Raw genomic sequence first — 13,285 nt, forward strand, 5'->3', positions numbered from 1 at the left:
TGTTGCCATTGTGAAAATGATGCATTTCATTGTTTTGTTTACATTGTGTGTAATTGGCTCACATGAGGAGGGAATACAACACTACAGAATGTTGTTGGATCTCTAACCTCTGTTCGCCAGTCTCTTCCATTCTACACCCATTCCCAAATTCAACATTGGCTATGTAATAGTCCCATGTAATTCCAGTTCATATTTGTGAGGGTTGTTTGCGCAATGCGCTGTCTGTGCGTCGGGTGTGATTGTAGAGGGTGTGATTGTCTATTAAAGGAGCAGCCAGTTGTTTAAAATCCTACTCGGACTGTTTCAAATCCCCCTTGCACTCAGAGATTAGAATGGAGGGAGGGAGTGCGGGTGTGTGTGAGAAAGAAAGAGAGAGAAAGAGAGAAAAAAAAAAAGAGAGAGAGAGAGAGAGAGTGCATGCTTGAGTGCTTGTCTCTGTGTGTGCGTGTGTGTGAGGCTGCGTGAGTGTGTGCTTCTCTGTGTGTATGCGTGTATGTGAGTGCAAGCGCCAGGGAGAGCAGCACACACAGGCAAGGCAGACGGAAGGAGAGAGAGAGAGAGAGAGAGAGAGAGAGAGAGAGAGAGAGAGAGAGAGAGAGAGAGAGACAGACAGACAGACAGACAGACAGACAGACAGACAGACAGAGATAATGCAGGGGAGGGAGGGGGAGAGAGGGAGGTTCTGGGGGAATTATAAGGAAGGGTGTGGCCAGCAAACTGTCAGTCACTGCCGTTTACCACAGAAAATGGGTGTGCTCAAATACCAGGACATCCAATGGCAAGCGACGTTGCTTGTGTCACCATGGTGATGGGGCTGTACCCAGGGAGGTTGTGATGGGTTGACAGGTGCGTGACAATCGGAGCTCTCTGCAAGCATGTACGCCAAAGGCAAGAGTAACAACGTGCCGTCCGACAGCCAAGCAAGAGAAAAGTAAGTTTTATTTATGGGGGGAAACCGCGGCAATGAGGGAGGATTGAGAAAGTTAATGAGCGTCCGTGGCAGTCACACACGGAGCTGCTGTCGGAGAAGAGAGACATTGCAAGAGACTGATAGAGGCATGATTGGCTTTAAAAGTTGACCATGTCAATTTCTTTATACATTCTGGATATTACGAGAAAGATTACAATAGAACATCATGTGAAATAGAATATATGCACGAGGCTAGCCGATTTACATGACCGTGGTTCTTAGGACACCTTTTCCCATTATACTAGGCTAGTCTTTCTGCGACATAGTATATATTTTTGACAGCAATGCTTATCAATCTACAGTTAGTCAGTTTAGCGTTAATTCACTATATAGTATGCAAAAACATTATACTGGCTGTAGAGGTAGCTGTTGTAAAGTCTAGGCAACTGTTATGTTCAAGTTTTTCAGTAGAGCTTTATGCACGCTTACATGCCCACGTAGTGCATATTGTTGTGAGTAGAAGTTATCTTTGCATTAAGTTGACAAGCAGGTAACACTATCGCTGTTAGTTCAATCAACCCATCCATTGCAAGCTACAGTACCTCGCAGCTAGCAGCAGCTGACACAGACAGACAGGCTATTAAATTGCCAGCATAGCCTAATGTGGTATCTGTCATCATTATTAAGCTACCATAACCATTACCTGACCTTTTACTTGCATAGTCTAGCGTAGCATACTGGTCAAGGTGCCTAAACAATAAGCTTATGTACATTTTCGAAAAACATGTTATAACTATATAACTATACAATGCATGCACATTGCAACCAACAATGTGTTCTTCAGTTGAGCAAATAATTAACGCATTGTCGCCAGTGCACGGCCGGTGGCATTTCAAGTGTAATTTCTGTCAACATAGCCTATAACATAATGTAATTTCTGTCAAAGATTTATAAAAGATTAATATCATGTTATGCATACCGTAGCCTCAGAATTATTTCCGACGAATGTCTCTGTTGAGTGAGCACATCTTGTCTAAAGAAGAAACAATTTCCCGCGAGACAGACAGGAGAACTTGGTTACATTAGGCAGGTTTCTATTAACCCAGGCACTTGGCTCACACTGGTTGAATTGACGTCTGAAAGAAAAAATGCGACATGTGTAATGGAAACAGCAGATTTTCTAAAGATCTAATACATTTTTATCTGTTCGACAGGGTTTGATTTTTATTTTGTGATAGGCGCATGATAATTATTATAATATGGCTAATATTAGTCAATTATTGCCAAGGGTTTAACTTTGTGTTGCATATTGGGGTGATAGACACAAAATAATTATTAGAATATGGCCAATATTAGTCAATTCTTGCAAAGGGCTTAACTTTGTGTTGCATATTGGGGAGGTTAGGGTCAATGGGTTCCGGGGTCAACACCCTTATATGGGGGTCAATGGGCATGATTTAGGTATTTGAAGGGCAGTGGTGCATTTTTAACCCACAACACAACCCTTCCCCGTTTTTCAACTGGTCGTTCAGAACAGCACTGTTTACGTTTTAACTGAATATTTCATTACGTTTTTTCGTACTGAATGCAGCCTTGGTGACTTTTCTACTCCAAAATGAATAAAAATAAAAGGATGGTGACACCATTAAAAATATAATTTTCTCCTCCAAAAATTAGCCTAAAATGGTCCATATTATCAGGCTGGGGTGTTATTTAGCAATACGCATTATCACCTGTAGCCCAACTGATGCAGCATAGAGCCCTGCACGGGCATGAATTTTAAGCCCGAGCCCTATCTACACCTGCGACATTCAGGCCCTAACCTACCCAGGCCCAATTGCTTCTGCCAAATTGAACCTTTTCACACATACCAACAACGGGTGTGATCATTCTACAGTGGTCCCTGCAGCGTATGCTCATTCGGTGTGATTAGAACGCTTATTTAGAACGTCCAGTTTCGATTGACGCAACAGTCAGCATTTGAGCTGTTTTTTCAAAGAAACATTTTGCACAAACACAGTCCTTACAAAGTTATGTCCTGAATGTGACCAGTTTATTTTTGAATGCAATGTTCAGACATTCACAGAAATGGCTACAGCATACAGTGGGGAAAAACAGTATTTAGTCAGCCACCAATTGTGCAAGTTCTCCCACTTAAAAAGATGAGCGAGGCCTGTAATTTTCATCATAGGTACACGTCAACTATGACAGACAAATTGAGGAAAAAAAATCCTGAAAATCACATTGTAGGATTTTTAATGAATTTATTTGCCAATTATGGTGGAAAATAAGTATTTGGTCACCTACAAACAAGCAAGATTTCTGTCTCTCACAGACCTGTAACTTCTTGTTTAAGAGGCTCCTCTGTCCTCCACTCGTTACCTGTATTAATGGTACCTGTTTGAACTTGTTATCAGTATAAAAGACACCTGTCCACAACCTCAAACAGTCACACTCCAAACTCCACTATGGCCAAGACCAAAGAGCTGTCAAAGGACACCAGAAACAAAATTGTAGACCTGCACCAGGCTGGGAAGACTGAATCTGCAATAGGTAAGCAGCCTGGTTTGAAGAAATCAACTGTGGGAGCAATTATTAGGAAATGGAAGACATACAAGACCACTGATAATCTCCCTCGATCTGGGGCTCCACGCAAGATCTCACCCCGTGGGGTCAAAATGATCACAAGAACGGTGAGCAAAAATCCCAGAACCACACGGGGGGACCTAGTGAATGACCTGCAGAGAGCTGGGACCAAAGTAACAAAGCCTACCATCAGTAACAAACTACGCCGGCAGGGACTGAAATCCTGCAGTGCAAGACGTGTCCCCCTGCTTAAGCCAGTACATGTCCAGGCTCGTCTGAAGTTTGCTAGAGTGCATTTGGATGATCCAGAAGAGGATTGGGAGAATGTCATATGGTGAGATGAAACCAAAATATAACTTTTTGGTAAAAACTCAACTCGTCGTGTTTGGAGGACAAAGAATGCTGAGTTGCATCCAAAGAACACCATACCTACTGTGAAGCATGGGTGTGGAAACATCATGCTTTGGGGCTGTTTTTCTGCAAAGGGACCAGGACGACTGATCCGTGTAAAGGAAAGAATGAATGGGGCCATGTATCGTGAGATTTTGAGTGAAAACCTCCTTCCATCAGCAAGGGCATTGAAGATGAAACGTGGCTGGGTCTTTCAGCATGACAATGATCCCAAACACACCGCCCGGGCAACGAAGGAGTGGCTTCGTATGAAGCATTTCAAGGTCCTGGAGTGGCCTAGCCAGTCTCCAGATCTCAACCCCATAGAAAATCTTTGGAGGGAGTTGAAAGTCTGTGTTGCCCAGCGACAGCCCCAAAACATCACTGCTCTAGAGGAGATCTGCATGGAGGAATGGGCCAAAATACCAGCAACAGTGTGTGAAAACCTTGTGAAGACTTACAGAAAACGTTTGACCTGTGTCATTGCCAACAAAGGGTATATAACAAAGTATTGAGAAACTTTTGTTATTGACCAAATACTTATTTTCCACCATAATTTGCAAATAAATTCATTAAAAATCCTACAATGTGATTTTCTGGATTTCTTTTCTCATTTTTTGTCTGTCATAGTTGACGTGTACCTATGATGAAAATTACAGGCCTCTCTCATCTTTTTAAGTGGGAGAACTTGCACAATTGGTGGCTGACTAAATAATTTTTTCCCCCACTGTAGACAATGGGAGGACATGCCCTTACCAGAATATGTGGTTGGTTGTCATCTATGTGGCTGGCAAAGTTGAACTCCTTCTCTAACTCCTTGGTTAGATGCCAGGGCCTGTGTATCGCCACCTTCATTGAGTAGATTATACTGCCATGCACCCCATGGAAAGAAGAGGAGAAGTTTCTGAATGAAAATGAGTGCAACAATAAAGGTCAGACCTTGAGTCACAATTGGTGGCTGACTAAATACTTTTTTTCCCCACTGTAACTAGGGCTGTGGCGGTCACAACATTTTGTCAGCCGGTGATTGTCAAGCAAATAACTGTCGGTCTCACAGTAATTTACCGTTAATTAACATAAACACATTTAGCATCTCCTGGCTTCCACACATAGCCTACAAGCCACTAATGCTGACATTTGGAACATCTACATTTTAAAAAGTCTAATAAATCCATGTAATATAGCCTACACCTTCACAATAAATCCATTATTTATTTTAGACAGGTCTAAAGAAGCTAGATATGAAGAAAATGAAGTCTGTTTCAGAAAAACAGAATAGCAAACTGTGATGAGTGTGATGGAAGGAGTCAGGCGCAGGAGGGTAATCACCGAATACAGAGTTTATTCCTTCGTTACACAAAATACGCTGGAATAGCGACAAACGAAACAGGCACAGGGGAAACTATCTACCCTGGCAATACACTGTAACGGTATCTCCATACAATACATAGACACAGGGGAAATATCTACCCTGGCAACAAAATGGTACGAGTAGCTCCACCGAGCTACACTACTCTCACATTCAAACAATCACCCACAAGGACAAGGGGGCAGAGGGAACACTTATACACGGACTAATGAGGGGATTAGAACCAGGTGTGTGTGATTGACAAGACAAGACAAATGTGATGATGATAATTGGGGCGGCAGTGGTTAGTAAGCCGGTGACGACGAACGCCGAAGCCTGCCCGAACAAGGAGGGGAGGCAGCCTCAGCGGAAGTGATGACAGTACCCCCCCCATACCCCCCCTTGACGCGCAGGGACGGCCAGGAGGACGCGGAGCAGGGCGAGCCGGATGGTGACGGGGACCCAGCACCGTTCCTCCGGACCGTACCCCTCCCACGCGACGAGGTACTGAAGGCCCCCCACCCGACGTCTCGAATCCAGGATGTAGTAGACAAAGTACGCCGGGCCCCCCTCGATGTCCAGAGGAGGTGGAGGAACCTCCCGTACCTCAGACTCTTGGAGCGGACCAATCACCACCGGCCTGAGGAGAGACACATGAAACGAGGGGTTAATACGGTAATCAGGGGGGAGTAACAACCTATAAGTGACCTCGTTGATTCTCCTCAGGATTTTGAACAGCCCCACAAACCGCGGGCTCAGCTTCCGGCAGGGCAGGCAGAGGCAAATTCCGGGTCGAGAGCCAGACCAGATCCCCCGGTACGAAGACCGGGGCCTCACTGCGGTGACGGTCAGCGTTGGCCTTCTGACGACGCACGGCGCGCTGGAGGTGAACGTGGGCAGCGTCCCACGCTCCTCAGCGCGCCGAAACCAGTCATCCACCGCAGGAGCCTCGCTCTGGCTCTGGTGCCACGGTGCCAGAACCGGTTGGTAACCTAAAACACATTGGAATGGTGTTAGGTTAGTAGAGGAGTGGCAGAGAGAGTTCTGGGCATATTCTGCCCATGGCAAGAATACCGACCACTCCCCCGGCTGGTCCTGGCAGTAGGACCGCAGGAACCTACCTATATCGTGATTTACCCGTTCCATCTGCCCATTTGACTCTGGGTGGAACCCAGAGGTCAGGCTGACAGAGACCCCCAGACGTTCCATGAACGCCTTCCAAACCTTGGACGTGAACTGGGGACCTTGGTCGGACACTATATCCTCTGGCACCCCGTAGTGCCGGAAGACGTGAATAAACAGGGCCTCCGCAGTCTGCAGGGCAGTGGGGAGACCGGGCTTAGGAAGGAGGCGGCAGGACTTGGAAAAGCGGTCCACAGCGACCAGGATGGTGGTGTTACCTTGGGAGAGGGGAAGATCAGTCAAGAAATCAATACTAAGGTGAGACCATGGTCGTTGTGGAACTGGTAAAGGTTGTAACTTACCCGCTGGGAGGTGCCTAGGTGCCTTACTCTGGGTGCACACTGAGCAGGATGAGACGTACTCCCTCACATCCTTAGCCAAAGTAGGCCACCAGTACTTTCCGATCAAGCAGCGCACTGTACGACCGATACCTGGGTGACCAGAGGAGGGTGATGTGTGTGCCCAGAAGATCAGACGATCACGGATAAGAGCAGGCACGTACCGCAGCCCAGCTGGACACTGAGGTGGAGATGGATCTGTGCATAATGCCTGATCTATATCCGCGTCCATCGCCCATACTACCGGCGCCACAATGCAGGAGGCCGGGAGTATGGGGGTGTTGTTTCTGGGCCTCTCCTCTGTGTCATACAGCCGGGACAGTGCGTCTGCCTTCACGTTCTTCGTACCCGGAATGTATGATAGTGTAAAATCAAACTGGGTGAAGAATAGGGCCCACCTGGCCTGGCGAGGATTCAGCCTCCCCGGATGTACTCCAGATTACGGTGGTCCGTCCAGACGAGGAAAGAGTGTTTCGCCCCTTCGAGCCAATGCCTCCACACGGTCAAAGCTCGGACAACAGCCAACAGCTCCCAATCACCAACGTCGTAGTTCTGCTCTGCCAGGCTGAGCTTCTTAGACAAGAAGGCACAGGGGCGGAGCTTGGGTGGCGTGCCCGAGAGTTGGGAAAGGACAGCGCCTATCCCTACCTCGGATGCATCCACCTCCACTACGAACGGTAGTGATGGATCAGGGTGGGCCAGTACCGGGGCTGAGGTGAACAGACCCCGCAGTCTCCTGAAGGCCAGGTCAGCCTCAGCAGACCAGCGGAGCCGGGACGGCCCACCCTTCAACAGGGAAGTAATGGGAGCTGCGACCTTGCCAAAGCCCCGGATAAACCTCCGATAGTACAGTAGTTGGCAAAGCCAAGGAAGTGCTGCACCTCCTTAACCGTGGTTGGAGTCGGCCAATTACGCACGGCTGAAATGCGATCTCCCTCCATCTCCACATCTGAGGTGGTAATACGGTATCCGAGGAAGGAGACAGACTGCTGGAAAAACATACACTTCTCTGCCTTGGCATAAAGGTCATTTTCCAGCAGTCGGACCAGTACCTTGCGAACCAGGGACACATGCTCGGTGCACGTAGCGGAATGCACCAGGATGTCATCGATGTAGACCACCACACCGCGACCAAGCATGTTTCGAAACACCTCGTTCACAAAGGACTGGAAGATGGATGGAGCATCCATCAAACCGTAGGGCATCACCAGGTATTCATAATGCCCCGTGGTTGTGCTGAATGCTGTCTTCTACTCATCCCCCTCCAGAACACGCACCAGGTTGCATGCACTCCTGAGATCTAGCTTAGTGAAGAAGCGCGCCCCATGCATTGACTCAATCACTGAAGGAATGAGGGGGAGAGGATAACTAAATCTAATCGTCTCCTTGTTCAGTGATCGATAATCAATGCACAGGCGCAGACTGCCATCTTCTTCTTCACAAAGAAGAAACTCGAGGAGGCGGGTGAAGTGGAGGGAGGTATATACCCCTGGCCCAGGGACTCGGTGACGTATGTTTCCATAGCCTCCGTTTCAGCCTGTGACAGGGGGTACACATGACTCCTGGGAGGTACAGCATCTACCCGAAGGTTTATCGCGCAATCCCCCGCCCGATGAGGTGGTAATTTAGTCGCACGCGTCTTGGAAAACGTGTGCGCCAAATCGAGGTATTCGGGGGGAATGCGCACGGTGGAGGTACCGTCTTGACTTTCCACCGTACTTGCACCAACGGAAACACCTAGACACCTACCCTTGCGACCACCCCATGAGAGCCCTCTGCGGCCATGAGAAGGTGCGGTTGTGGAGTGCTAGCCAAGGGATACCTAATACCACAGGGAAAGCAGGAGACTCAATAATCGAAAAAATTACCTGCTCACAATGTGTCTCCTGGGTGATCATGGTGACTGGTATAGTGACTTCCGTAACAAACCCGGACCCTAATGGTTGACTATCAAGTGCTCTGATGGGGAGTGGAATGGATAGGGAAACCAATGAAATGCCTTGACGGCGTGCGAATGTCCTGTCCATAAAGTTCCCAGCTGCGCCTGAATCGACTAGCGCCTTACACTGGGGAACTACCATGTGATCGGGAAAGTGGATAGGTAGGGTACAGTGTGCAGCAGAGGGCTCTGAACAAGTGTGGGTGTTCGATACCTAGGGTGATGCGAGAGTGCCCTGCCTGCCGCCTCCAGGCCCAAAAGAACGTTGACTATGACGTGTGGTGTACTGTCCCTTCGTGCCACCAGAGTGGCACTGTCGCTGTCTTCCTCCGCTCTCTCGGACGGTGGCTCCACCCAGCTCCATCAGCTCGGGATCCGAGTCGTCCATAGTGGAAACGGGCAGACCCCTACCAGGACGTCCTCTGGCTGCCAGCAGGTTGTCCAAACGAATGGCCATGTCCACCAGTCTCGTGAAGGACAACATGGTGTCCCGGCAGGCTAGCTCCCATCGGACGTCCTCCCGCAGATGGCACCGGAAATGGTTGATCAGGGCCCGCTCATTCCACCCGGACCCCGCTGCCAGAGTCCGAAACTCCAATGTGAAGTCCTGCGCGGTCCTCGGCCCCTGCCTCAGGTGGACCAGCCGCTCGCCCGCCTCTCGACCCTCGGGCGGGTGATCGAAGACCACCCGGAAGAGGCGAGCGAACTCACCGTAGTCCTCCAACGCGGCTCCTCCTTCGTTCCACACCGCGTTGGCACACTCCATGGCTTTCCCACAGAGGCAGGAAAGGAGGACGGACACCTTCTCCCGCTCCGATGGCGCCGGCCTGATGCTGGAGAAGTAAAGCTCTAGTTGGAGGAGGAGTCCTTGGCAGAGCGCTACCGTCCCATTGAACGCCCTTGGTCGGGATATCTGGATCCCTCCGGGTGCTGGGGTGTAGGTGGCTGGATCCGGTTGACCAGCTGGTCTCAACAAATCAGGTCCTGTCCTCTCCATGCTTTGGACGACCTGAAGAACCCGATCCATCGCTTCCCCCAAGCTGGCCAGAATCGTGGAATGCTCCTGGACTCGTGCCACGACTCCAGGCATGCCCTTTTCTCCTGCTGACTCCATAGCGGGTGGGTGATTCTGTGATGAGTGTGATGGAAGGAGTCAGGCGCAGGAGGGTAATCACCGAATACAGAGTTTATTCCTTCGTTACACAAAATACGCTGGAATAGCGACAAACGAAACAGGCACAGGGGAAACTATCTTTTTAATTTTTTTATTTCACCTTTATTTAACCAGGTAAGCCAGTTGAGAACAAGTTCTCATTTACAACTGCGACCTGGCCAAGATAAAGCAAAGCAGTGCGATAAAAACAACACAGAGTTACATATGGGGTAAAAAACATAAAGTCAAAAATACAACAGAAAATATATATACAGTGTGTGCAAATGTAGCAAGTTATGGAGGTAAGGCAATAAATAGGCTATAGTGCAAAATAATTACAATTAGTATTAACACTGGAATGCTAGATGTGCAAGAGATTATGTGCAAATAGAGATACTGGGGTGCAAAAGAGCAAAATAAATAACAATATAGGGATGAGGTAGTTGGGTGGGCTAATTTCAGATGGGCTGTGTACAGGTGCAGTGATCGGTAAGGTGCTCTGACAACTGATGCTTAAAGTTAGTGAGGGAGATAAGTGTCTCCAGCTTCAGAGATTTTTGCAATTCGTTCCAGTCATTGGCAGCAGAGAACTGGAAGGAATGGCGGCCAAAGGAGGTGTTGGCTTTGGGAATGACCAGTGAGATATACCTGCTGGAGCGCAGACTACGGGTGGGTGCTGCTATGGTGACCAATGAGCTAAGATAAGGCGGGATTTGCCTAGCAGTGATTTATAGATGGCCTGGAGCCAGTGGGTTTGACGACGAACATGTAGTGAGGACCAGCCAACAAGAGCGTACAGGTCACAGTGGTGGGTAGTGTATGGGGCTTTGGAGACAAAACGGATGGCACTGTGATAGACTACATCCAATTTGCTGAGTAGAGTGTTGGAGGCTATTTTGTAAATGACATCGCCGAAGTCAAGGATCGGTAGGATAGTCAGTTTTACGAGGGCATGTTTGGCAGCATGAGTGAAGGAGGCTTTGTTGCGAAATAGGAAGCCAATTCTAGATTTAACTTTGGATTGGAGATTCTTTATGTGAGTCTGGAAGGAGAGTTTACAGTCTAACCAGACACCTAGGTATTTGTAGTTGTCCACATACTCTTGGTCAGACCCGTCGAGAGTGGTGATTCTAGTCGGGTGGGCGGGTGCCAGCAGCGTTCGATTGAAAAGCATGCATTTAGTTTTACTAGTGTTTAAGAGCAGTTGGAGGCTACTGAAGGAGTGTTGTATGGCATTGAAGCTCGTTTGGAGGTTTGTTAACACAGTGTCCAATGAAGGGCCAGATGTATACAAAATGGTGTCGTCTGCGTAGAGGTGGATCTGAGAGTCACCAGCAGCAAGAGCGACATCATTGATATACACGGAGAAAAGTGTCGGCCCAAGAATTGAACCCTGTGGCACCCCCATAGAGACTGCCATAGGTCCAGACAACAGGCCCTCCGATTTGACACACTGAGAAGTAGTTGGTGAACCAGGCGAGGCAGTCATTTGAGAAACCAAGGCTATTTAGTCTGCCAATAAGAATGCGGTGGTTGACAGAGTCGAAAGCCTTGGCCAGGTCGATGAAGACGGCTGCACAGTACTGTCTATTATCAATCGCGGTTATAATATCGTTTAGGACCTTGAGCGTGGCTGAAGTGCACCCATGACCAGCTCGGAATCCGGATTGCATAGCGGAGAAGGTACGGTGGTATTCGAAATGGTCGGTGATCTGTTTGTTAACTTGGCTTTCAAATACTTTCGAAAGGCAGGGCAGGATGGATATAGGTCTGTAGCAGTTTGGATCTAGAGTGTCACCCCCCTTTGAAGAGGGGGATGACCGTGGCAGCTTTCCAATCTCTGGGGATCTCAGACGTTATGAAAGAGAGGTTGAACAGACTAGTAATAGGGGTTGCGACAATTTCGGCGGCTAGTTTTAGAAAGAAAGGGTCCAGATTGTCTAGCCCAGCTGATTTGTAGGGGTCCAGATTTTGCAGCTCTTTCAAAACGTCAGCTGTCTGAATTTGTGTGAAGGAGAAGCGGGGGGGCATGGGCAAGTTTCAGCGGAGGGTGCAGAGTTGGTGGCCGGGGTAGTGGTAGCCAGATGGAAAGCATGGCCAGCTGTAGCAAAATGCTTGTTGAAATTCTCGATTATTGTAGATTTATCGGTGGTGATAGTGTTTCCTAGCCTCAGTGCAGTGGGCAACTGGGAGGAAGTGCTCTTATTCTCAATGGACTTTACAGTGTCCCAAAACTTTTTGGAGTTAGTGCTACAGGATGCAAATTTCTGTTTGAAAAAGTTTGCCTTTTGCTTTCCTGACTGCTTGTGTATATTGGTTCCTAACTTCCCTGAAAAGTTGCATATCGCGGGGGCTATTTGATGCTAATGCAGTACGCCACAGGATGTTTTTGTGCTGGTCAAGGGCAGTCAAGTCTGAGGAGAACCAGGGGCTATATCGGTTCTTAGTTCTGTATTTTTTGAATGGGGCATGTTTATTTAAGATTGAGAGGAAATTACTTTTAAGGAACAACCAGGCATCCTCTACTGACGGAATGAGATCTATATCCATCCAGGATACCTGGGCCAGGTCAATTAGGGAAGGCCTGCTCGCTAAAGTGTTTTAGGGAGCGTTTGACAGTGATGAGGGGTGGTCGTTTGACCGCGGACCCGTTACGGACGCAGGCAATAAGGCAGTGATCGCTGAGATCCTGGTTGAAGACAGCTGAGGTGTATTTAGAGGGTATGTTAGTCAGGATGATATCTATGAGGGTACCCATGTTTACGGATTTAGGGTTGTACCTGGTAGGTTCGTTGATAATTTGCGTGAGGTTGAGGGCATCTAGTTTGGATTGTAGGATGGCCGGGGTATTAAGCATATCCCAATTTAGGTCACCAAGCAGTACGAACTCTGAGGATAAATGGGGGCAATCAATTCACATATGGTGTCCAGGGCACATCTGGGGCTGAGGGGGTCTGTAGCAAGCGGCAACAGTGAGAGACTTATTTCTGGAAAGGTGGATTTTTAGAAGTAGAAGCTCAAACTGTTTGGGCACAGACCTGGATAGTATGATAGAGCTCTGCAGGCTATCTCTACAGTAGATTGCAACTCCACCCCCTTTGGCAGTTCTATCTAGACGGAAAATGTTATAGTTGGGGACGGAAATTTCAGAATTTTTGGTGGCCTTCCTGAGCCAGGATTCAGACACTGCTAGAACATCAGGGTTGGCAGAGTGTGCTAACGCAGTGAATAACTCAAACTTAGGAAGTAGACTTCTGATATTTACGTGCAAGAAACCAAGACTTTTGAGATTACAGAAGTCAGCAAATGATAGCGCCTGGGGAGTAGGAGTGATACTGTGGGCTGCAGGGCCTGGGTTAGCCTCTACATCACCAGAGGAACAGAGGAGGACTAGAATAAGGATACGGCTAAAGGCTTTAAGAACTGGTCTTCTAGTGCG

At 48.2% G+C, this 13,285-nt stretch overlaps 1 protein-coding gene across 1 annotated transcript in view; it reads left to right on the top strand.

Annotated features, from left to right (window-relative positions):
- The first annotated feature begins 756 nt into the window (after window positions 1-756).
- Window positions 757-13,285, top strand: part of LOC121584987 (single-stranded DNA-binding protein 2) — a 113,890-nt gene continuing 101,361 nt past the window's right edge. The window contains exon 1 of the mRNA XM_041901274.2: window positions 757-931. Within this exon, the coding sequence (XP_041757208.1) occupies window positions 876-931 (56 nt within the window). The 5' untranslated portion in view covers window positions 757-875. The remainder of the gene's footprint in view (window positions 932-13,285) is intronic.

This window comes from Coregonus clupeaformis, chromosome 16, assembly GCF_020615455.1.
Source record: "Coregonus clupeaformis isolate EN_2021a chromosome 16, ASM2061545v1, whole genome shotgun sequence".
In the NCBI taxonomy this organism is placed as follows: domain Eukaryota; kingdom Metazoa; phylum Chordata; class Actinopteri; order Salmoniformes; family Salmonidae; genus Coregonus; species Coregonus clupeaformis.